This window comes from Electrona antarctica (genome assembly GCF_951216825.1).
Source record: "Electrona antarctica genome assembly, chromosome: 20".
NCBI lineage: Eukaryota > Metazoa > Chordata > Actinopteri > Myctophiformes > Myctophidae > Electrona > Electrona antarctica.
Genome location: NC_136801.1, coordinates 38468855 through 38494923, shown reverse-complemented (window position 1 = coordinate 38494923; position 26069 = coordinate 38468855). Strand labels below are relative to the sequence as shown.

At 43.4% G+C, this 26069-nt stretch overlaps 1 protein-coding gene across 2 annotated transcripts in view; it reads right to left on the bottom strand.

Moving 5' to 3' along the window:
* Positions 1-21481, bottom strand: part of vopp1b (VOPP1 WW domain binding protein b) — a 59515-nt gene extending 38034 nt beyond the window's left edge. For both annotated transcript variants that reach the window (XR_013788513.1, XM_079489962.1), the window contains exon 1: positions 20731-21481. Coding sequence is in view for 1 of the 2 variants with exons in the window: in XM_079489962.1 (XP_079346088.1) it covers positions 20731-20781 (51 nt within the window). In the remaining variant the exon portion in view is untranslated. The remainder of the gene's footprint in view (positions 1-20730) is intronic.
* Positions 21482-26069: the final 4588 nt, after the last annotated feature.

Here is a 26069-nt window from a genome sequence, read left to right as displayed (position 1 = left end):
TTCCATCCATGCTGAATTGATGTTGCTATTATATTAGGAGAGAACAGGCAAACGTTCTACATTCTCTAATTGTGTATAAGACGTATTAGAAATTAAGTCATGTAGATGTTTAACAATAAATGAAACTCTTGCGAGCGTAAAATTAAACCAAATTTATGCTTTCAATAGTTAAAGATCTACTGTATAAGGGTCCATTTGGTTACCATGCATAACTCTCCATCATTTAGCAGCTGGGGGACCACCTGGAACCCCTCAAGGGACCACTGGTTGAAAACTACTGCATTGAAGTAATGGCTATAAAGCCTGCAATTTCTTCAACTAGTTGGCCGTATGTTTAAAACAGCAATAACCTAGATTCAGCATGATAATAGATAAACATCCTAATTAATTATGCATAATGTGTGCAAATTGTTTAGGAAACTCACACACACAGCACAATGTGGGGAAACTCCTTTGATGCCGTTTCACAAATCGTTGGGACTGGGACATGCCTAACAATGACTTTCAGTTCAGTCGTGAGATTATAGTCTTTGCTTTAACCATTTTGACCTGAGATCAGATTCTAAAATGTCTTCTGGGCGGCGGTGGCTCAGGGGTAGAGTGGCTGGATGGTAACCGTGAGGTTGCCAGATTCGAACCTGGGCTCCCCCAGAGTTACTGTCGAAGTGTCCTTGAGCAAGACACTGAACCCCTAATTTGCTCCCGATGTGCTAGTTGGTGCCTTGCATGGTTTCCGCTGCCATCGGTGTATGAATGTGTGTGTGAATGGGTGAATGTAATGCCACAATCTCTGTAAAGCGCCTTGGATAAAGGCGCTATATAAATGCACCATTTACCATTTACATCCTGATAGTTTTCTGAAAAGCTATGTTTCTATGTCAATCGTTATTCGATTTTTCAAAAATAGCAGACCTACAAGCTCGTAGCGCAGCCACTCAGGTGGCGCGCTATGAGCTTGTAGATCTGCTATTTTTCAATAGCTATAAAGCATAGCATAATGCTAACCACCAAAAGGGGTTCCCGCCCAAAATGGGTTAATCGCTGAATCAAGTAGAGGTCATCTCGTTAAACACACATGGGTGCACTTCACAAGCTACTCGAACAATCACAGCTCATGTAATGACTCACACAAAATGTACATGATTTCTACAGACTGGGAAAAAAGAAAAGAAGAGAAAAATATCTAAAGTGATAATTTAGGTTCCAAAGCATGTTTCCAGCTATATTTCTTTGAATATGTAAGGTGAAAATTGTATTTTTTCACATGAGATTTGAGCCTTGTAGATGGAAATGTAGGCTACTCCGTTTTGGTTATTTTATACACTCTTTACAAAGATATATGAATATGTCTGAGGAGAATGTAATTCTCCTCAGACATATTCATATACATATATAATTATGCTGTGCTGTGGAAATCACACAATCTCTCTCTGGACGCATCCTGTTGTTGTTTCCACACACATTAAATACAGATAGACACAAATATTTATATTTCATAGCACAATTTTGGAGATATACGGCAGCAGCTGGTTATTAATTCATAATGTATGAATTATTTTTTTTAGTTGTGTTGTGTGCTGAATGTGAAGCTGCGCTGCGATGGTCCTGACTGTTTAACCCATTCAAGCCTGACGTCGAAATTTAAAAAAAGTTTTCTAAATCATGACAAATTTCGGAAAGATTTGAGGCACATGTTAACGATCTTTCAAAAATAGCAGATCTACAAGCTCATAGCGCGGCACCGAGTGCCGCGCTATGAGCTTGTAGATCTGCTATTTTTCAATAGCTAAATTATAACAATGTATGTAACACCAAAAGGGGTTCCCGCTCAAAATGGTTTTCAAACCATTTCACATCAACGCCCTGCTTTATTTATTCAGCATTTGAGACACAGACCACCATTTGATGACGTTTAGCCTCTCTGGAGATTATTCCATGCTGTGTTGATGTTGGTACCATATTAGGAAAGAGAGAACAGGCAAACGTTGATCAAAATAACAATTCTTCTACATTCTCCAATTTGTGTAGACTTCTTGGTAAATTAACTAGTGCAGATGTTTAAGAATAATTTAACTCTTGGGAGTGTAAAAATGAAACCAAAATGGACCCATAAGGGTTCATTTGGTTTCATTTTACGCTCTCAAGAGTTAAAGATCTAATAAGGGTCCATTTGGTTACCAACTCTCCATCATTTAGCTGCATGGGGACCACCTGGAACCCCCTCAAGGACCACTGGTGGTCCCCGGACCACTGGTTGAGAACCACTGGTTTATTATACAACAATACAAGTGATCGCCAGGTACATTTTGTTCTTTGTGTTATTGTTACCTTGTAAGAATAACTTTGCAGTCTACCTTTGAGAATGCACGTGTTGTGTTAGTGTTGCTGAATGTGAAGCTGCGCTGGTTCCGATTGTTTTATTCATTCATTTATCGCCAGTTATTGTGAATAATCCGATTAGGGATGGAGCTCGTACATTTGTGTTGATAACGATCACCTTATCGAGCCCACTATCGAGCATTTGCTATTATTTTGTGGAAAGACGGGAGACAATTCATTCTGAACAGAACCTTATTTTTATTGGCCAGTTGTGAGTTTGTATGCCAATAAACAGTTCTAAGGTGTATACACAGTCACACACACACACACACACACACACACACACACACACACACACACACACACACACACACACACACACACACACACACACACACACACACACACACACACACACACACACACACACACACACTTTATCTTATTATATTTTAATAATCTTCTCTTTATTTTAACCAACCAAGACATCCCTTTGCACTACATTTTACTAGGGCCTCATACAATACCTTTCTAACAGACAGAGGGAACTGTTAATTGTGTACCGTCACTTTAAAACTCATTCACCGCCACCAGGGGGCGCCAAAAGGCCCAGACCGCCACCATATATCTTTTATTTTATTTTATATATTTTTATTTTTTCCCAAAAAAAAAGTCTACCATGTTATAAAACACGTCCTTGGCGCTCCAGGACATCATGAAAAAGAAGTTAAATAAGTCCTTGGCGACCATTGAGTTAAAAGCATAATGTTGGGGCGAGTTCTATCACACAAACACAACGGAGGCGAAGTTCACACCGCTTCAGTAGAATTCCACTGAAGTGGAGCCTCATAATAAAGGCCAGGAACATCCACGGCACACTCTTGTGAACTCTCATGCATTTGGTCGGTGTCCATCTCCACTGCTTATGAGCTGCACTCTGCTCCTCCTCTCTCTCTCTCTGTCTCTCTCTCTCTCTCTCTCTCTGTCTCTCTCTCTCTCTCTCTCTAATTGGGTCACAGTGGAACTGCGGATAGCAAAAGAAAGCGTCCCTCTATTCCAAAATGCCCCTCTTTGTTCCTATGAGGGACACAAATGACCATTAAGAGACCAAAGCATGAGGTTGCCTGCCATTTCCTGCGGCTCAGATAGATGTTGGCTCAATGACATGCACGCACGCACGCACGCACGCGCACGCACACGCGCACACACACACACACGCACACACACACACACACACACACACACACACACACACACACACACACACACACACACACACACACACACACACACACACACACACACACACACACACACACACACACACACACACACACACACACACACACACACACACACACACACACACACACACACACACACAGTTTTATATCTCTGCGATCGTTTTATATCTCTGCGATTGAGCTTGTAGATCTGCATATTTTTCAAAAAGAAAGCGTCTGTTGGTTTATTGGTTAAGGTCACGTGCCAGCTGTTATTTTGCAGAGCCAGGGTTGGCCCCGGCCAGACTGCACTGCGGGCTCAATACTGAAATGTGCCAAGGGCAGCGAACTGGGCATGCTTGACGACGGGCAAGATCAGCACCACTCTGAACTGATTCCTTGATGGAAAACAGATTGCTTTCGGTGCTGAAAACACTGAAACAATTACATCACAACCTGGGGCTGCAAACCAGGCACGTGCAGAGTGTGTTAGAGGGGCAGGGGCTGAAAACCCACAAGAGGGCACTTTTGGCCCAAAATAGCGAAAATAGCAGATCAGCTATTTTCGGGGCGCAACCCAGCACTCTTTAGCTAGTGGAGATGCGGTGTACGACATGGATTTCTAAACACATTTGTTCAATGCAAAATACTGTGTTCAAGTTCAGGAGACAATTCTCCTGAATGCTGCCGTCCGGTATACAGTTGGAGGCCATCAATATTGTCCTTTTGGGCGGGAACCCCTTTTGGTGTTTTAAACATTATGTTATAATTTAGCTATTGAAAAATAGCAGATCTACAAGCTCATAGCGCGCCACCGAGTGGCGCGCTACGAGCTTGTAGGTCTGCTATTTTTGAAAAATCGTGAAAATTTTGAAGGATTTTTTCAGGATTTAGAAGGATTTTTTAAAGTTTTGAGGTCAGGCCTAAATGGGTCAAATGATAAGGGACAATATCGGTGGCACCCAAATGTATATGGCATGGAAAGGAGAGGAGGCCAAATGCCCTCCTCGGGAGGGCATTTGCAGTTCTTTCACCATAGTACTAAATGCGTGGTCTGGAGAGGGCAGTTGTTTTACAGACGGGTAAAAGGGCAGGGGCTGAAGCCCCCTTTGACGTCTATGTATGCACGTCCCTGATGCTGATCATTCACAACAAATGTGAATGTCACTCTGACGTCTGACCCTTGCGATGCAAGTTAAAATGTACTTTGGGGCAGTCTAGTGCTAACCTGACTCCGCCAGATGGGGCAGCAGAGAGTACACTGGGTTCCCCCCTCCTGCTCCCATCTGGGAACTCTCAGGCAGACTTGATGCTTCCGGCCGCCAAACGGCCTGGCCAATCAGCGGCAGCTAGAGGCGGGATCAAGGCAGCACTGTGTATGCCTTGATCTCTCTGCTGCCCCATCTGGCGGAGTCAGGTTAGTCTAGTGCAGGGGTTCTCAACGTTTGTGAGAACTCCGGAAATGCTTTGGCCATGTCTCGCGACGCCCGCCTAACCCATCCCCACCACCAATACAAACTGACTGCAAAAATAACTTTTATAATAATAGAGAAAATATATCCTAAATGAATACTGAAGCCAGATATAACCATTAATGAAATTGTATGCATGCACCATAAACTCTTTATTTCCATTTTCCAGCAATTTTTTTTCTTTTTTTAATTTGGGGACCCCCAAAATAATTTGGCGACGCCCCGAGGGGTCGCGACCCACAGGTTGAGAACCCCTGGTCTAGTGATCATTCCTGGCAAGTTTCATGAAAGTCTAACACATCCAACATCATGTTTCACAGAGGGATGGGGCTTATCACAACATCTCCAATGAATTCTTAATGCAACACTAAAATAGAAATTGCAACACAGACAACTGCGTTGCTATAGATATTATGGTCCATGTAAAACCACAGAACGGGATTGAATTCACTCTGTATGCCTCTCAACTTTCTGAGCAGTCTTATCTTCACACTGTACGATAGGCCGATCCCTCATGAGCCTGAAGTGCAGCCTTAGATCTCTTAGATCGGCCCTAGATCTTACCCTCGGGTCCTCTGAGGGTAGACAAGCCAGTATGTGTCATCTTTGAAATCAATCCGGAAAATGTACTTTTATGTCAAGGCCTTTTTTTAATGGCGTTTAATCATTTCCTCGTTAATTCTGTATGCCCGCTGAAACGACATGTTCCTCTGTTCCTAAGTGGATAATCTGAAATGGATCCCACCACTTTTCTAGGGTTCACTTGCTGTGATTTCGCCAGTAGTCGTTGTGTGATTGACATGCAGTCCTTCCTATAGCGTTTTTGCAACTATGCCTAACCCTAACCTCATTAAAACTATGCCTAACCCTAACCTCATTAAAACTATGCCTAACCCTAACCTCATTAAAACTATGCCTAACCCTAACCTCATTAAAACTATGCCTAACCCTAACCTCATTAAAACTATGCCTAACCCTAACCTCATTAAAACTATGCCTAACCCTAACCTCAGTAAAACTATGCCTAACCCTAACCTCATTAAAACTATGCCTAACCCTAACCTCATTAAAACTATGCCTAACCCTAACCTCATTAAAACTATGCCTAACCCTAACCTCAGTAAAACTATGCCTAACCCTAACCTCAGTAAAACTATGCCTAACCCTAACCTCATTAAAACTATGCCTAACCCTAACCTCATTAAAACTATGCCTAACCCTAACCTCATTAAAACTATGCCTAACCCTAACCTCATTAAAACTATGCCTAACCCTAACCTCAGTAAAACTATGCCTAACCCTAACCTCATTAAAACTATGCCTAACCCTAACCTCAGTAAAACTATGCCTAACCCTAACCTCATTAAAACTATGCCTAACCCTAACCTCAGTAAAACTATGCCTAACCCTAACCTCATTAAAACTATGCCTAACCCTAACCTCATTAAAACTATGCCTAACCCTAACTTCATTAAAACTATGCCTAACCCTAACCTCATTAAAACTATGCCTAACCCTAACCTCAGTAAAACTATGCCTAACCCTAACCTCATTAAAACTATGCCTAACCCTAACCTCATTAAAACTATGCCTAACCCTAACCTCAGTAAAACTATGCCTAACCCTAACCTCATTAAAACTATGCCTAACCCTAACCTCAGTAAAACTATGCCTGTGTAACAGACGTGATCTAGTGTTGTGTTATAAAGTACCATAGACCAGGATCTCAGCAGTGAATGGATTTATTTCTGTACAAAAGACAACGAGGCAATCACTGCTCTGCTCTGACTTGTATACGTTTTCCACAATAGCATTTGCGCTTTCAAAGCCAATATGAAATAGGAAGTGCAATTGGGAATTGGCTATACTAAATTGGGACTTGAAGGGGAGAAAATGTTTTTCTTTTGTCTTGAAGGGGCATGTTTTGCACAATAACAGTCTTTTCATTATGTCTGCCCACGATCTCTGTGATTCATACAGTAGGCTACGTTTGTTTACCTCAGTCACTGATATTAAAATCTGATATTATATTTTTTTTTATTTTTTCTATGAACCTGTGACTTGACACCCATACTGTTATAAAACGGAAATAAAAAGATTTTGAAAAGAAAAGAAAAGAAATAGGAAGTGCGGTAGGTTACGTCATTCCCTTAAAGGCAACCGCCTGAACTCTTAAAGTCACAGAACACTGGATCACAATACAATATAATGCCTGGGCAAGTGGAAGCACTATTAATCATGTTACACCTAACCCTAACCTCATTAAAACTATGCCTAACCCTAACCTCAGTAAAACTATGCCTAACCCTAACCTCAGTAAAACTATGCCTAACCCTAACCTCAGTAAAATCATAGCCTATACCTAAACATAACCACCGTAAAACTACACGGTATACAACTATACAACCACGCGGTACAACTTCACACATGCCATGAGTTCAAATCTGCTGCTGAGCCAATCAAAGGAAGCGATGGGACAATGAAGTGGAACAAAGAAACGGCTGTGCACCACCTTCTGAAAACTGCGACGCACAGTTACGCTACGCATAGAGCCGCTATTTCACAACATCAAAACCGTTTCACAGAGATAGATACGCAGCAGGAGACACAGGGTATATGCATGCTCCCATTAGATCAGAACGAAGGGACTTAGCTTGAAAATCAGGAAAAGGTTTCCTTTAACTAACTTAACCCATTTAGGCCTGAGACCGATTCTAAAAACGCCTCCTGACCTAAGTTTTCTGAAAAACTTCAAATATTGATATAGCAGCATCATTTGTTTTACATTTTTTGAATACTGTACATGCTGTACAGAACCCAAAAATGGGTTCCCGGCCTGAGGGGGTAAAACACCAAAAGGGGTTCCCGCCCAGAATGGGTTAAATTGCCTCTTCATCTCTATCTTGCTCCTCCTAATTGCCCCTCAGAGAGAGAGAGAGAGAGAGAGAGAGAGAGAGAGAGAGAGAGAGGGAGAGAGAGAGAGAGAGAGAGAGAGACTCCATATAAGGGCAGAGGGTGTCTTTTGTAATCCCTCAAGACTGTGTCAGTGATTACCTTGCTATATAGCTCAGCGGGTCAGAGCACTTGTTCACTGGTGAGTGGTGAGAGACAACAGGATGCTTCCCCGAGGCCTTAGATTAGAACCGGTTTGCCGGAGGAGACCCGAGGCTTTCTTCACCCTCCCAATGACTGATTGTGGGGGTTAGCAGAGATGCAGTACTTGTAGAGAGGCTGGGGAATTGGGAATTGGCTTTACTAAATTGGGACTTGAAGGGGAGAATTTTTTTTTCTTTTGTCTTGAAGGGGCATGTTTTGCATTATGTCTGCCCACGATCTCTGATTTATACAGTACGTTTGTTTACCTCAGTCACTGATACTAAAATCTGATTTTATTTTTTCTATGAACCTGTGACTTGACACCCATACTGTTATAAAACGAAAATAAAGCGATTTTGAAAAGAGAGAACAGGGGTTTGCAACGTTTTTGTCTGGGGACCCCCGGAAATGCTTTGGCCATGTCTCGCCAATTTACAATACCTTTACTTCTACTCCGCTACATCTCAGGAGGTAAATATTCTATTCCACTATACAATAATTTTAAAACTTTAGGTCTACTAGTTACTTTGAAGAATTGGATTATTATAATTACAAAACATTCATTGTAAAACGGTTAGTCCCAATTCTGATTGGCTGGTTTTCCATGGTAAATCTCACGATAATCCACACCTTTATATCACTTTATATCAGCCAGCTGCGTTACATTGATCCCGCAGCTCTGTAGCTGAACTGGGGAAGGGGAGCACTTGATTGCCTTAAAAACACTGGCCGTGCGGGCGTCTATAAGCACCACCCACGCTCATATGACTGTGAACGTGTGGCTCCGGGCGGCCTCGTAAAAACACCAAGCGCCTCCGATTCCCCCGTCTGAGTAAAAACAAGTGTGGCTCGCTCTGGTGGGCGCAAAGTGGCACAATGTGTAGCTATACTTTTGAGAGTTATAGGAAAAGTTTTGAGGTTAATATTGCTATATGTTTGTAAGCGTTTTAGAAAAGCAATAATCCACTGGAGGTCCCAGCTTACCGGTTATTTTATAATGGCTGAAAGGGTCGGAGACACTCTGCTACGCGTGGTGTCCCACTACGCCTCTCAGCCATGGTAAAATACCCGGTAACCTGACACCTTTTCCTGAGAACCGGTAACATTTCGGCCTTTTCAAAATAGTCGATCTGCAAGCTGCTATTTTTTTGTTTTAATATTTAAAAACTTGAAATGAGACATGCTGCATAACGAGTATACTTTTACTTTTGGTATACTTTAAAGGAGCATTCAGTGATTTGGGTGATTTGGAAAAAACCCTGGTTCCCCCCGGTAACAAGATGTGCACATGCACACGCTCTACAGTGGGGGGACGCGCAACAGGCCAACAGCACGCACACCAAGACCCGTCCCCGCTTGATCATGATTGGTGGAAGGCCCCTCTCTATCCTGATTGGATAAAGGCTGGGCCACCTAGCCAAAAACGAAACCTAAGGTTTTTTGACCCCAGGGGTTAACTGGGGACAGGGAGGAACTCCTTATATGGTCAGCACAATCTATAGTACGGAGGATTATCACAACAAAACAAAAAAATAAGTGATATTTGAATTAAGTGAAATCACTGAATACACCTTTAAGTATATTTCGATGCCAATACATTTGTACTTTTACTCAAATTGAATTCCGGACGCAGACAGAGATGATAGCTCAGATTGTACCTGCACTGGGGGAGCTGCTCCAAGACCTTTCCAGAGCAGTGAGAGGACACCACTTTAGGCTTGGTTAGCCACGATACAAGAGGAAGCGAGAACAACGATCTGGTACCGCCCACTTTCAAAACAAACATGGGCAAATTCTCCTTCTACAGCACTGCCACCCAAGTGTGGAATGTCCTGACTCCCTCCCTCAAAAAAATGCAAATCCCTGGCGTCCTTTAACCCATTTTGACCTGAGATCAGATTCTAAAAATGTCTTCTACATCAGAAGACAGTTTTCTGAAAAAGCTATGTTTCTATGTCAGTCGTTCTTCGATTTTTCAAAAATAGCAGACCTACAAGCTCGTAGCGCGCCACTCGGTGGCGCGCTATGAGCTTGTAGATCTGCTATTATTCAATAGCTAAAGCATAACATGATGCTAACACCAAAAGGGGCCCAAAATGAGTTAAAACAGGCCTGAAAATCCACCTTTCAGCATGCCAAAGGGAGAGGAAATGATTACGCATAAACAGAGTTTTGAGAATTTTACACTATGGTTTTTAAAAAAAAGATTTGTTTTGTGGGCCCACTCCCCGCCCCAATACAGACACTGACCGATAACGGCAAATATCGGCCGATGCCGATATGTCATGTGGCCGATACGTCCCTGGTCTATACAATGTATCATCATCAAAATAAGACATTTACAAAACAAGAATAATAAAAGGTATATATATATATCATATACAGTATGTTGTCGGGAAGAAACCTCTCGTCTCCTTACTTTAACTTTTTGTGCTTTTTCATGAATCAAACTAGAGATGTCCCGATACTGTATCGGTAAAAGTATCGGATCGGCCCTTATTTGTCATATCGGGTCATATCGGTACCGGTGAAAATGCCAGTCTAACCAACGATCCGACACAGGGGTAAGGGGTCGACACTATGGCAGGTACATAAAATGTTGGGACATGTGGAATTTGCTTTGGAGTTGCCCAAACTACAAGTGCACATTTGAGTGAGGAGTCTGCTATAAACACAACCCGAGATATATAGCTAGATAGCTATAAACACAACATGAGATCACGACACTGGTATCGGAATTCGATATCAGCTAACACAGAAATTGAGGTATCGGGATCGGATCGGAAGCGAAACAAGTATATCGGGACATCCCTAAATCAAACCAACGCCCAGTGGCGTGCACAGATAGACACTAGGGGGTGCTAGAGCACCCCCTGCCCTTTTGGTAATGTGCCCTTTCGAGAAAAAAAAAGAGAAAAAAAAAAACACGTTTTTTTTTCCTTTTTTTTTTGTACAGTTACACTGTACAGTATGTGGACCATGGTAACATTGATCAATTCTTGATAAAAAGCTTCTAATATATTATTTAGGCCCCACAATCTATAAATCTCACACTATTAAGGCAACCGGCCGGTTCCACGCGCTGCACAAAGTGCCCTTTTTTCCACTTGAGCACCTGCCCCTCTAAATGTCTGTGCACGCCACTGCCAACGCCCTACTTGATCATGCAAGAGCATCACACAAAAGCATCAAAAATAGCAGTGTGGAACAGTGTTAATTTCGTCGACTAAAACTAAGACGAAAAATGTTCGTCGACTACCTTTTTTCCACTGATGAAAACTAAATGGAAACTAAATTAAAAACTAAGCTATGATGACTAAAACTAAGACTAAATATACTGACATTTTCGTCAACAAATACAAACTAGACTAAAATGTTAAGAAGGGACTAGTGGACAAGAGATCCAGTATGAGTCATTTTACAATTAGTTGCATGCTGAAAATAGCCGATCTACAAGCTCACAACGCGTCGCAGCGCGACGCATTGTGAGCTTGTAGATCAGCTATTATCAGCAAGTGAAAAAAAAAAAAAAACATTCATTACGACGGCATTAAGGCCCACCAAAATACATTTTGTTCGACTAAATCAACTATAGATTTAGTCGACTAAAATCTTATGATATTTAGTCGACTAAAACTAGACTAACACTAAAACATTCCCTCATGTTCTCCCCGTGTCCCCTAGGGTAGGTACCCTCACAAAAACATGCTGTAATCCTGGTCTCTAAACTACCTCCCCCTGGCCAGATGGAGGGGAAAGGAACTGGTCAGAATAACGTGTTCCTTCCACGCGCTACGTCCGGCCGGGGAAACTCCCCCCTGTCAGGTGAAAAGAAGCAGCTTGGACTCCGCATGCATAGAAGGAGGCATGAGGCCAGTCCGTTGACCCCCAGGTTGGCAGAGGAAGTGTAGCGCCCAGGATTACATTAGATAATTGGCACTGGGTGAAAAAAACTGGGTTGCAAAATCGTGGGATACAAATTATATTAAAAAAAAAAAAACATTCCAGGTGACTAAAATGTGGCTAAAACTAAATGAAAACTATTCAAGAGACTATGGCTAAAACAAAAATCAACATTTGATTCCAAAAACAACACTGATATGGAACAAACAAGGCCTCTATGCATCGACTATAGATTTTATAGTCTATAGACTATAGATGGAACAAACAACAAGGCCTCTATGCATCGACTATATATTTTATAGTCTAGACTAGAGTCGATGGAACAAACAACAAGGCCTCTATGCATCGACTATAGATTTTATACTATAGATGGAACAAACAACAAGGCCTCTATGCATCGACTATTCTCTTCCATGTCTGACACAGGAAGCTTTGATATGAATGGCTGCACATTTATTATTTTCCAAGTCATTTATTATTTTCAAAGTACATAACAAACCCTGCCTAAACAACCAATCAATGCAACAGGAGGGCATGACAATCACCCCGCTGTAAGATGAAAGCATTTGTAGTACATCTCCAAGATGTTGATGATCAGAGAGAGAGATAGAGAGAGAGAGAGAGAGCACTTTCCAATAAATTAAACTTATTTTCTACAAATTACACGTCCCATGGGTTTTCATGGGCTGTGTACCACTAATATAGAGGACACACGTGCGTGCACTACTAGAGGACAACACAATCACTCCTGAAGGTTCTTCTGTTCTGGAGGAGCAGACAGACAGAGGGAGGCTCAGCTTCAGGCTCATTCACTCACTCAACCTTCCCTGTTAATCCCCTTTACAGATCATCTCCTGCATGGAGCACGGACTGGCTGATACAATAATATAAGGGGGCGGCTGGTGGCTCATCAGGGGTGGCTCATCAGGGGTAGAGTAGAGCTGCCAAAGAATATTCCATATTCGAACGAATTTTCGAATCAAAAAAATAAATTAATAACTGAATATATAAAATTAAGATTCGAATTTAAAAAAAAAAAAATACTGTGCAAGTTTTCGTGAGACGGTGCCGTGGGTAAGCGTTGTGAGCTTGTAGATTAGTTATATTTGCATTTGCCACGCGACACGCCGCCACCGCCACACATTGAAGAATAAATAAGCTGCCTCAGACTCTTCCTAAACGCAGACTACGCAGGCTGCGTAGGTTCCCCGATTCACAAAAGGCCCCCGCCCGCCCTGCGCAAAGTCGGCAAAGAGCGTGCTATGTTATTTGTGCACAGACGGTGCGAAAAGAACGGTGGGCACAGGGCGGGCGGGCCGCGGTGGCCTTTTACGTTATTTGCGCAGTGAGTGTACGCTGCTCAGAAGGGTGAAATCTTCCGTCAACAGCGTACCTAGTGATCAGAATCTGGGACAGGCCTGGCCTACAGGCCTACACCGAAACTTTTATTTTTGCTTCGGTGTTGTTTCGGACGGACGGGAGAGTATATTTAGACAACAACACACGGATCTATCACTCATCAATCTTCAATCATGAAGCGACTTTATCCTTCAGGAAATTTTAAAAAGATAAATAAAATGCGTAAGGATGAACTGCAGCGCCGGTCCGGCAGCATCAGCAATGCAGTGTTCTGTGACTTAATACTGCCTCCGTGCCTCGTTTTGATAAGGCTATGTGTTGTAGGATTGCTCATTTAAGAAACATGTCGGTGAAGTTTTACGGGAGAAGGGAGAATGCATGCGTTGTGTTCCAACTCGGTTTTCAGCAGCACCAATGCACGGAGAGAGAGAGAGAGAGTTGCGCCAGCAATGCGATCTTAAATGTTATGTCTCAGGTTGTATTGGTCTAAATCTAATTATTTAAAAATCCGAATGGCCCCGAATCGAAATCGAAATCCGAATGGGTCGAATTGCTCGAATCCACGTGGGTTTTTAAAACGAATATCCGAATGTAGCATATCCGGCAGCACTAGGGTAGAGTGGCTGGATGGTAACCGCAAGGTTGCCAGTTCGAACCCGGGCTCCCCCAGAGTTAGGGCCGATTCATACTCCTATTTTACCGCTGTAAATTTTCAGTAGCACCGAAGAGCCGACTTTAGGACGGTACCCGCCCCCCCGAACCTCAAATGACGTCAACATTGTAGGCTCTACAGAGCCGAACCGACTTTTATTCGGCTCTAAAATAGGAGTGTCGAAGTGTCCTTGAGCAAGACACTGAACACCTAATTGCTCCCGATGTGCAGGTTGGTGCCTTGCATGGTTTTCCGCCGCCATCGGTGTTTGAAGCTGTGTGTGAACTGTGAATGGGTGAATGTAATGCACAGTCTATGTAAAGCTCCTTGGATAAAGGCACCATTTACTATTTATAAGGCACTAGCCTACTAGCGAAGATATGGGTACCTGACAGAGAGCGCAGAGGACCAAATTATACTCTGCATAACCTATTAACACCCCGAACGCCCGGGGGTATTTAGGACCATTAAATCGAATGTTGCCCAACAGGCGCTCCCAGCCTGTGGAGCGGTGTGCTCTGTTATGGTATCAATAAAGTTCCGTCCTGTGATTAATCTCCATCCTGAGCGCTGAGCGTAACTATTTGATAGGACGGAGACCTCCGTTTAAGCAGCTCAGGGTGTTAAGAAAGACCATGTATGTTGCTGTATCAGTGGTGCTCAAACCGTTTCATGTCAAGGACCCCCAAAATGATCTGTATTTGGGCCACGGACCTCCATCTCAGAATATACGTTTAAAAAATAGCAGATCTACAAGCTCATAACATGGCACGAACTCCCTGGCACAAAATATTCCCAGATGGGGCGTCTGTCCGCGGCCAAATACATTTGGCCCCCTGACCTGACAGAGCTGGCCAGCAGAGCCCAGGCCAAGAGACGATGCAAGCCATCCCTAAAACAGTGTTGACTTCGTTGACTAATACTATGGTGAAAGATGTCCGTCGACTACCTGTTTTCACTGACGAAAACTAAATGGAAACTACATGAAAACTAAGCTATGATGACTAAAATTAAGACTAAATATATTGACAATTTCTTCAACAAATGAAAACTAGACTAAGAAGGGACTAGTGGACAAGAGATCCAGTATATGGTACGTTGCACTTGGTTGCATGCTGAAAATAGCAGATCGGCTATTTTCAGCAAGTGTAAAAACAGCCATTACGACGGCATCAAGGCCCTCCAAAATGCATTTTAGTCGACTAAATCAACACTTCCTGTATGTGGATGATCCCGTATATCCAGATGCTTACTGCTTTGCTGAAGCAGAAACTAATGCAGTCTCACCCTGAGGGCTGTGGGGTGGGTGTGTGTGTGCACGTGCGTGTGTGTGCACGTGCGTGCGTGCGTGCGTGCGTGCGTGCGTGCGTGCGTGCGTGCGTGTGCGTCAGGCATGTTCCTTTTCCCTCCTTGCATCAGTTGACTGTATAAATAGACAAAGTCAACCAGGCTTCTCAGATTTCCAGTTATGTCTATATAGGCAAAGAGTGAAAATGAACAAGTGTGCACTTGAAATATAGGAGTACATTATATATAAAATAAAACAGAGTGTGTACAAAATGTCAATTATATGGATAATGGTGGCCTATAATGGATAATGAAATGTCACCGATAGCTAATTTGAAAACCATTGATTGTACACAACATTGATAAATGAAGACTCTGGTTATTTAACCCATTTTGGGCAGGAACCCTTTTTGGTGTTTTAAGCATTATGTTATGCTTTAGCTATAAAGCATAACATACACCCGTGTGAACTGAGTGGTGCAAATTCCCCCCACCCCCCCCCTCCCTCTCTCTCGCTCTCTCTCTCTCATTAGCAGGCAACAGTGCATCTCTCTGTCTCTGTTTCTGCCACAACAGCGCCCCTACTGGTACTCATGAGTCACACATGAGTCACACACATTAACACGAGTCACATAGGTTAACACGAGTCACATAGGTGGTGAACACGGACATTGCTGTTCCTTGGAGTGGTTGCACCACTCAAAAATAGCAGGATCTACAAGCTCATAGCACTCATATAACTCTATGGGGACACAAAAGTAGGACCCGGAAGTATCTCTGGAGGGGGCGCTCACGTCACGGCTAAAATACTGAATAGCTGTAGTCTAGTCTCGCTCCAAGTTGTGGATGTGATTTTTAAGGCTGGATTAATGCTCTTTAATCAAATCTCGTGGATGGATTAGCTACTCACGACTCACGAGATATCTCGAGGTTGGCACAGATTGGGTGAACCATGTTAGATTCAGTGAAAACAACAGTCCTTGGTTCTGGGCTGGCAACTGAAAATCCTAAAGGATTCCAACCCTATAGTAGAAATAAAGTAATAAAGTATCACAAGAGAGATTTTTGTGATTCTTTTTTTATATTGGTTGCCGGTTCGATTCCCCGGACGGGCTGGGAAAGATCTGGGTCGGGAAGTGATTGATCATCACTCACCCAACACCGCTGAAGTGCCCTTGAGCAAGGCACTGAACCCCCAACTGCCCCAGTGGAGCTGCTTAGTGGCCAACAGTATAAGACTGTGGTTGTTCTAGTCAGCTCCCAGGTTTTAATGGGTGTGTCTTGTGCTCAGCTACTACCCTGGGTAAATAAAGGATTGAAAATTCCCCCAGAACTGAACTGTCAGGGCAATGACACATCTCACAGTTTCCTTACTGTAGGTCCCTATATAACTGTGACTGTACGCCAACTGTACGAGCACAGATCAGCTGATGACGCAACTTGAATCAAGCAAGTCTGGGAGCATGCATGGCCACCGAAACTAGAACAATTTTGAGGCTGGAGGGCAGAGACAGAGAGAGAGAGAGAAAGAGACTCAGACAGACAGCCAGACGGACGGACGGACGGACGGACAGGACAGACAGACAGACAGACAGACAGACAGACAGACAGACAGACAGACAGACAGAGCGGGGAGGGAGGGAGGGAGGGAGGCGAGAGAGGACAGCTCTCATTCTTTATTGAATGACCGGGCGTTGATTTCTACAGTCCCATTTTCGAAGGCGGATTTGGCAGAGAGGAGAGGAGAGGAGAGGAGGAGAGGGGAGGACCTCGCAGCAAGGAGGCGTCTGATAAGCAAGTTAAGCAGCCATCTACCGAAACGTCTCATTTTTGTGAAGAGGTTAACGTTAATTATCACAGGTGTGTGTGAGAGAGGTAAGCTGTGTGCCAGCTCACTTTAACAACACAACACTTTAACAAGCCCACATCTCCCAGAGGACACTGTGGGCCCTATTATGCATGTCTTAAGTACCAGGTCTTATTACTTAACTTAAGACCTGGAGGCGTGATCAATGCCATTTGGCTATTCTGAGTGGCCAAACAGCATTGGCCACGCCTCCAGGTCTTAAGTTAAGTCATAAGACCTGGTACTTAAGACACGCATAATAGGGCCCTGTCTCTGCTATAGGGATATTCGGCCACCAAAACTATTCGGCCCAAATAGTGGCAAAAATGCATATTCGGTATTGGTTGATTTTTAGAGCCGAAACCGAATAGTCAAAGAACTGGGGTTACCTTTCTTACAGTTTGTGTGCCCACACAACACTTTCAAAAAAATAACCCAGGGTGCCCACTTTTTACATTCATTTTTTTGACATATTTTCTTTTTAACAGACTGATTTGTTGTGATGATGTGGTCAAAATGTAATGTCTTGGACTCTTTTTCCATTATCATTTCTACAACGGCCATGACAGCAATGACACAAAAACAGGTAAAGAAAATAAATTATATATAATATTAATAGTATTCGGCTATTCGGTATCCAGTTTTCGGCCAACTGTTTCATGTATTCGGTTTCGACCTATAATTTCCCATTTGGTGCATCCCTACTTCCTAGTCTGTGCACATTTCCATCACTGCCTCGGTGTCCCTGTTTGACACAGGTCAAAAGCTTCTGCTTGTGAAAATGCAATTTCATTTCAAAAAGAGTATATTCATACATAGAAAATGAGTCATTTGTTGGGGGTAAACTTCTCTGGTGTTCCTATTTTGGGCACATCTTCGAAAGCTTTTCCCCGTCTGTGTCGCCTTATAATAATATAATAAGTAGTAAATCTGCTTGCGATACTACCGTATTTACATTATGAAGAGAGGATATACTGTATACAAAAAAAAAGATTTTTGAGTGATGGAAATAAGCGAATTAGCACTAAAACCCAACACCCCATTGAGGGCTTATGGTAGGGGAAATAGCCAATAATGAGTTTTTGCATGTATGTATCGTGAAAATGTGTGCAAATCTTTGAATATATATTCTTTCCCAGCGAACGTTTTTAACTCAAATCTTTGCTTCTGGGGCGGTCCCTAGAACAACACATTTTCAAGATGGGGCTCTGCGGCCAAATACATAATAATAATTCTGGGGGTCCATGACTTAAATTGTTTGAGAACCAACTGACACAGAAACCTAGGTTTTTCAGAATGCTGCCATGATTTAGAAGACATTTTGTAGAATCTGGTCTCAGGTCTTAAAAAGAACTGCAATGCATTATTCACAGAGGGTCTGCGTTTTTATTTTATTTACCCAAGGTAGTAGCTGAGCACAAGTGCTCATTTTCAGCAAAGCCCTGCACATAGAGACACACAGACAGACACACATTCAAACCTGGGAGCTGACCAGTACAACCACAGTCTTATACTGGAGCAGTTGGGGGTTCAGTGCCTTGCTCAAGGGCACTTCAGCGGTGTTGGGTGAGTGATGACAATCACTTTCCAACCCAGATTTTCCTGCCCGTCTGGGTAATCGAACCTGCAACCTTTCGGTAGCCTGAGCTAACGCTAGACATTTCTGGCCTAGATGGGAGGGCCGCGGCTCAGATTTGCGCACACCCTGATTGGTTCACCGATCTGTCCGTCAGCCCCGGTCTCTCCTCCCCCCCAGTGCAGCACTGTTATTGTGTCGACCAGAAGCAGAAACCACTGGGGGCTGGAGTATACCATTCTAACGGACTGTCAAAGTTATTTCCACAGAGTCGGCACACGTTGGTTTTTTTCTTAGACGGTGTGGTGGGTTCTTCAGCCAGTCTCCTCATTTTCCTCGCATAGCCTCGTTTGAAGTTCCACTGGTAATGATTTCCTCACGGTGTTATTTTGAGGGGTGCACATGCACCGCTCAGAGCCCTGACGTCACATCATTTGAAGCGACGCCTACGCGGAAGGGTTGACTCCCACGTTTAGGCCAGTGCAGCCCATGCGTAAATCCAGGCTTTCATTTTTCGCGCAGATGAAATGAAAGCCTGGGTGTCGAGGCTAACCTTTCGGCAACAAGGGCGCTCCTCTATAACCGCTGCGGTGACTATTATATGAGAAAGGGCCAGCCAACAATGAGCATGATTCCAGAGTTGAGCAGCAGAGCTCGTTGGAATGCAGCCATGAATAGACAAGTGTTACAGTCATACAGGGGAAGTCCTGTCAAGTTCACTCCTACATCATCACAAAGAAAGTCGCGCACACACACACACACACACACACACCACACACACACACACACACACACACACACACACACACACACACACACACACACACACACACACACACACACACACACACACACACACACACACACACACACACACACACACACACACACACACACACACACACACACACACACACACACACACACAATGTATTTCTGCCCGCACAAAGATGCATACCAGGTCACAAATATTATAGGTGCAGACAGTAGGGTATAACATGTGATTTCATGGTACGACAGGCATGTCACCCTGGGTCCATATGGTCCATATTTGTACACTGTCAGAGTTAAATTTACATTGATTTTACAATATAAATTGGGGGTCCCAGAGATAGAAATGCCATTAAATGGGGGTCCGTCCGTAGACTAATGCATGTCAAACTGAGGGGTCATTGAAATTAAACGAGTTGAGAATCACTGCTAGAGCCATAAACATCTTCTCTTATGGGGGTCCCTGGCATGTCTTTTCAAATGGTGGTCCGCGGGGCTATTTTAGTGTCAATTTGTGGGTCCTTGACGTGAAAAAGTTTGAGAACCACTGCTCTATGGTATAAGTAACGTCTCCGGTATGGAGGTATGACGGCTGCCAATTATAGCAGAGGCTGGCAAAGTACTTTTCCAGCCTTTTTGCCTCCTTTTAGGACACACACACACACACACACACACACACACACACACACACACACCTCTTTAGATGCATCATAACATAGCAAACATGAGTTGCCAAAGAAACTATTGTCAACACTCCACAGCCATGGAAATAATGGCAGTGTGGAACTGAACTGTATATGTAGGCTTGCTGGCCTATATTATAATCTGGACAAATATTGTAGCTATAAATTATAAATATGATATTCCACAGCAGCATCACATCCATCCGTGTTAGCCTGCCCTGTGCAGACAAGCACTTAATTGTTATTATAGTGCAGATATGCAGAAATATCCTCCGGCTGAGCTCAGGCTGTCTCAGCCACTCAGTGTAATGTGGTTAATAGAAGCCATAGCCACAAAGACAAAGGATCACAGGCTCACAGCGGCATCACACTGAGCTACTGTATACAGGAAGAGGATAAGCCGGTGTTTGCCTAAATACATTAGGCTTAAACGCCGGTCGCGTGTGACACCAAACGCCCTGCTGTGTGATGTGTGTTCATAAACAAATTTAAAATTATGCTATAATAAAAGTACATCCTAGATTGTGGGCTATACATACTCACATCCAGAAATATCCAAAACAGCAGGGCTACGCCGGCTTGTAGATTCTTCATTTCTCCCGCTTTTGTGGCTACGAAAATGCCTTCAGAATAATAATAATAATAATACAAAAATGTAAATTAAAATAAAAAATCCTCTCGAAGCTGCATGGGGACTTAGGAGAGGACGAGGAGGAGTGGAGCTATAGTCCTTCTGTCTTTGTCGCTATGTATGTCGATGTCATCCCTTAGTATCCCTCCCTCCGGGCCAAAGAAGAAGAGGCTCTCATGGCAGCAGCGGACAACCGATCGCAGAGCGCTTCAGAGCGGACACATAGCCTGCTGACAGCCGGGGGGAAGAGGAGAGGAGGCTGGGAACCGAAGCGATGCTCCCATGCAGCCAGGGACCGACCCACCCACCTACCGTCCCACCGTCCGGCGTCCGTCCCTGGCTGTCAGTCAGTCGGACAGTCCTGTTCGGGACGGGATGGAGGAGAAGAGAAGGTGTTCCTCCTCCTCCTCCTCCTCCGCTTTTGGAGGTCACTGAACTACACTTCTTCTTGTTCTTCTACTGCAGAAGACACCGAGCGACTTCTCCAGCAACACTAGGCTACTAATTAACTAACACGACGGAATAAAGCGACGCACGCGGAAGAAGAGAGGAAAAGCTGCTGCTGCTGCTGCTGTTGTGTTTGTTGTATAATGACATTGTTGTTCTCTTCTTCTTCTCGGAGACAAACACACAATGATGGTGAAATTGGAGTAGGAGAAGAAGCCGCAGAATCAGCATCACACACTGACTCAACACAGTATGTTGGCACATACCACGCCCCTTTGAGGCGCGTGCGCGCGCGCGCGCGCACACACACACACACACACACACACACACCTCAAGACACCTGCTATTATTTAGGTTAATCTCTTCTCGAAATGAGATGTTTCAGATGTTAATCAGTCTCTTATCTCCTCTCTCTCTCTCTCTCTCTCTCTCTCTCTCTCTCTCTCTCTCTCTCTCTCTCTCTCTCTCTCTCTCTCCCTCTATTTAGCTGTTTCTCTCTCTCAAAGTTGATTCCACATGAAAAATAATGAATTGAATATAAAGTAAGTTAGCTTGAGTCTAAAATAACGCATGCATAGCAGAGTGGCTCACAACCTCAGCCTGATAACCTAAAAGTAGGGTGGCGTAAGAATATAGTAATTATATAACTGTATCGAGAAATCCATTTTATAGGTAGGCTCATACACTGGCCTGATTTAGGCTGATTAGGCCCACTGGCAGAGCCTGACCAGAGCCTTTTGTGGTGGTTCTGGAGAACCGTGGGGCCGACCGACTCGATACCGGGCACTGCACTCCCTGAGGGGGTGTGGAACGCATGTGTCGGTGGGGCAAACGGTTCTCGAGTTACGTGCATTACAACCGTACACACACGCACGCACGCAGAGACGTGGCGCATTTATAGTAGGACTAACTACTATAGTAGGACGACTTAACTGTCAGTGTGAAGACTGCAAACTGAAAAGTATACTTGGCAATCAATTTGGCCCACTGGCAGAGCCTGATTGGTTGAGCCTCAATTGGCTGAGGCAGAGGCTGGAAATCATTAGGCCCACTGGCAGAGCCTGGCCCAGGTGAAAGGAGTTGGCCTCATTAGGCCCACTGGCAGAGCCTGACCAGAGCCTTTTGTGGTGGTTTTGGAGAACCATGGGTCCGACTGACTCGATACCGGGCACTGCACTCCCTGAGGGGGTGTGGAACGCATGTGTTGAATTTGAAGTCGGTGGGGCAAACGGTTCTCGAGTTACGTGCATTACAACCGTACACACACGTACGCACGCACGCACTCACGCACGTACGTATGCAGAGACGTGACATGCAGGGGACGTGACATGACTGCCCCCCGTGTTTGTACCCTGTGGGTCTTCTACCAAAACAAAACAAAATACATGTTAATCTTTTTTTTGTAAGAATACACAAAATAGCTCTGCTCATTCTGTGGCCTTCATGCACACAGTTTACAGGTTTAGTAGTTTGCTTCCCAGGATGACAGATTCGCTTGGCTCCAGTGTTGTTTTTGGCATCAAATTTCTATTTTAGTTTTAGTCATAGTCTCTTGAATAGTTTTCACTTAGTTTTAGTCACATTTTAGTCACCTGGAATGTGTTAGTGTTAGTTTAGTTTTAGTCGACTAAATGTCATGAGATTTTAGTCGACTAAATCTACAGTTGATTTAGTCGACTAAAATGTGTTTTGGCAGTCCTTGATGCCGTCATAATGGCTGATTTTACATTTGCTGAAAATAGCCGATCTATAAGCTCACAACGCGTCGCGCTGCGACGCGTTGTGAGCTTGTAGATTGGCTATTTTCAGCATGCAACCAAGTGTAAAATGACTTATACTGGATCTCTTGTCCACTAGTCCCTTCCTAACATTTTAGTCTAGTTTTTATTTGTTGACTAAATTGTCAGTATATTTAGTCTTAGTTTTAGTCATCACAGCTTAGTTTTCATTTAGTTTCCATTTAGTTTTTGTCAGTGGAAAAAGGTAGTCGACGAATAATTTTCGTCTTAGTTTTAGTCGACGAAAACAACACTGCTTGGCTCCAGGGAGATCATTAACCGATTTAGTCTACTCTGCTCAGTCTGCTGTGCTCTTTAGATACCTTGAAAAAGAAGAGTGTGTACATCGAAAAACAAATCAGAAAACATTGCTGTCAGGAAGAAACCACCTAACTCCAAAATGTTCATTTTTCAGGAAATGAAGAAAACCTTGTATTGTTTTTAAAATGCAATACTGCCTCATCAAATTGTTGGTGTTGTTACTTTAGATATTGTCAATTACTTGCATGAGAAGGAGAGAGGTGGTGGAGTTAGCTTTTAGCAGTTTGAGGGTCCAATGGAGTTAAAAGGTTTTGTCCAAGGCGTTTTTGACTACTTTCCATTGGTAACAACACACAGACATAAAGGGTGTTCAATAGCACTGATGTATGGAGAAAATAAAATCAAAAACCTAAAAAATGGAGTTATGAGGTTTCCTCCAGACAACAACCATGTGATACCTTAGATCAGAGGTATGTTAACCACGTGCCATGGACACTAGTCTGGCACACATTATACAGTATCACTTTGCAGCATTTACATGCATGCATGCATGTATGCATGAGATACATACCTATGTTTAAATCATTTATGACTTTAGAAGGAACCTTGCAGCGCTGGTCACGTGACCCACGCAGTACTCTGCTCGAGAGTGACAAGCTGGAGTTTTAAATATATTGTTTTCAATGAGAGCGGTGCAAATATCAGCAATTTTAGGCATGTGTGACAAAGGATTGTACAGTGACAACTAAAGTCTCCGTAATGTTTATTTTATACTATTACTAAACAACAATCTAAAATAAAGTTATCCCGGCAAGCACGGTCAGGACCTGGACGAATTAGCGACGTCTCTATTGGGGCCAGATCAAGTCAAACCAAGACTAGTCAGATCTGGCCCAGAATATCACCTGATTTCATAAAACATAAATTCTGCCCACTAAGACGGACGTCCCTGGATGAATCAGAGAGTCCAATCGAGGCCAGATCAACCTAAGTCATATCATAACTAGTCAGATCTGGTCCAGAATAAGCTATATTATTTCAACTGGTGAAGACGTCCTCATCCCCATATGGGCTGTGAGCCTAGTCCTGAGCGTCCTGAACGTCACCGGAGGACGTTGTCATAACGTCATCATGACGTCATTTGGCTTGCTGGGATCATTAAAGCTGGGCTGTTGCGGCTCGGGCCGGGCTAGTGGTCCGGGCACCTAGGCTGCTAATCCAGCCTGACAGGCAGCGCGTCGCGGGTTCGACTCCCGATCCCAACAACCTTTGCTGCGTGTCACTCCCCATCTCTCCCCCCCATTTCCTGTCAGCTTTACTGTACATTATCAAATAAAGACAGAAAAAGCCCCAAAAATAAAATTAGAAGCTGGGCTGTTGCCTTTCATTCACTGATGTGAGCATTCTCGCGATACTGACCGCTCAGACACTCTTATTGTGCTCTTTCGAGACGTCGTCAATATGTTATTATATCATTTGCAAATCAGAATACAAGGTTATTGTCTGAACTTAGCTGAGATAAGATCCAAAATGGAAACACGCACATCTCAAAAAGTTGACGGGTGCTGAACAAACAAATATACATACAGAAAACTAAGGTAGGATGTCCGCACAGCGTTCTTAATGCTCCCAGTACCGTTCTTAATGCTCCCAGTACCATTCTTAAAACAGTTTAAGTGCCAGGGACGTTAAGACGAGCTGAATATCACTATGTACTGATTGCCAGGGACGTTAAGACGTTATTCCATGTTTTTGAAAATTCCTCTAATCTGGTGTGCAGGTGATGACATGCACATTACATGCACAATAGAATTACATTTTCTTTCTTTTATTTATAATAATGGGAAAAGTGGCACCCAGGACCAAAACTGGTGTCCACCCCCTGGCACTTTTGACCTGAGATCAGATTCTAAAAATGTCTTCCAAATCCTGACAGTTTTCTGAAAAAGCTATGTTTCTATGTCAGTCGTTCTTCGATTTTTCAAAAATAGCAGACCTACAAGCTCGTAGCGCGCCACTCGGTGGCGCGCTATGAGCTTGTAGATCTGCTATTTTTCAATAGCTAAATTATAACATGTTTAAAACACCAAAAGGGGTTCCCGCCCAAAATGGGTTAATGCTCCCAGTACCGTTCTTAATGCTCCCAGTAGTATTTTATTTAAGATTCATGAATCTTAAATAAACTACTGGGAGCATTAAGAACGGTGTGCGGACATCCTACCTTCCTTTTCTGATTGTCTACTCAGCTCCCATAGATTCTAGTGCATTCGGTCAACTCCCGGTCCAGGGCTTTAATTGTCACTATTTGGCTCCTCATATAGCCACTCTGAGCGGCCATTGGACTGGCCCGACGAAGTGAATGGAGGTGGCGCAACTCTCTCATATACTGTAGCTCTGACACACAACACCTACCACAAGTACACCTCAAGTGAACTATATGCCTATAGGACTATCGGCTGCCGTGCCAACTGTCAGAACTATAAATATAAACATAGCATACTATTTATCCTATTTATTGGTAGGCTAGGCTTACTGTATCACTATGAATACACATTTATCAAGGTTTGAAAGAAAAAAATACGAAAGTCTTTCTTTTTTCCCCTTTTAAACTAATAATTTATATTACCATGTAAATTATTTGGGGGCCGACTTCCTATATCCTCACAGCCCACATCAGGTTGAGAAACTACTATAGGACGGATCAACGTACAGCAACTTTGTTTTCCTGTCTTTACTATTTGCTAATGTTTGTGAGCTTGTAGGTC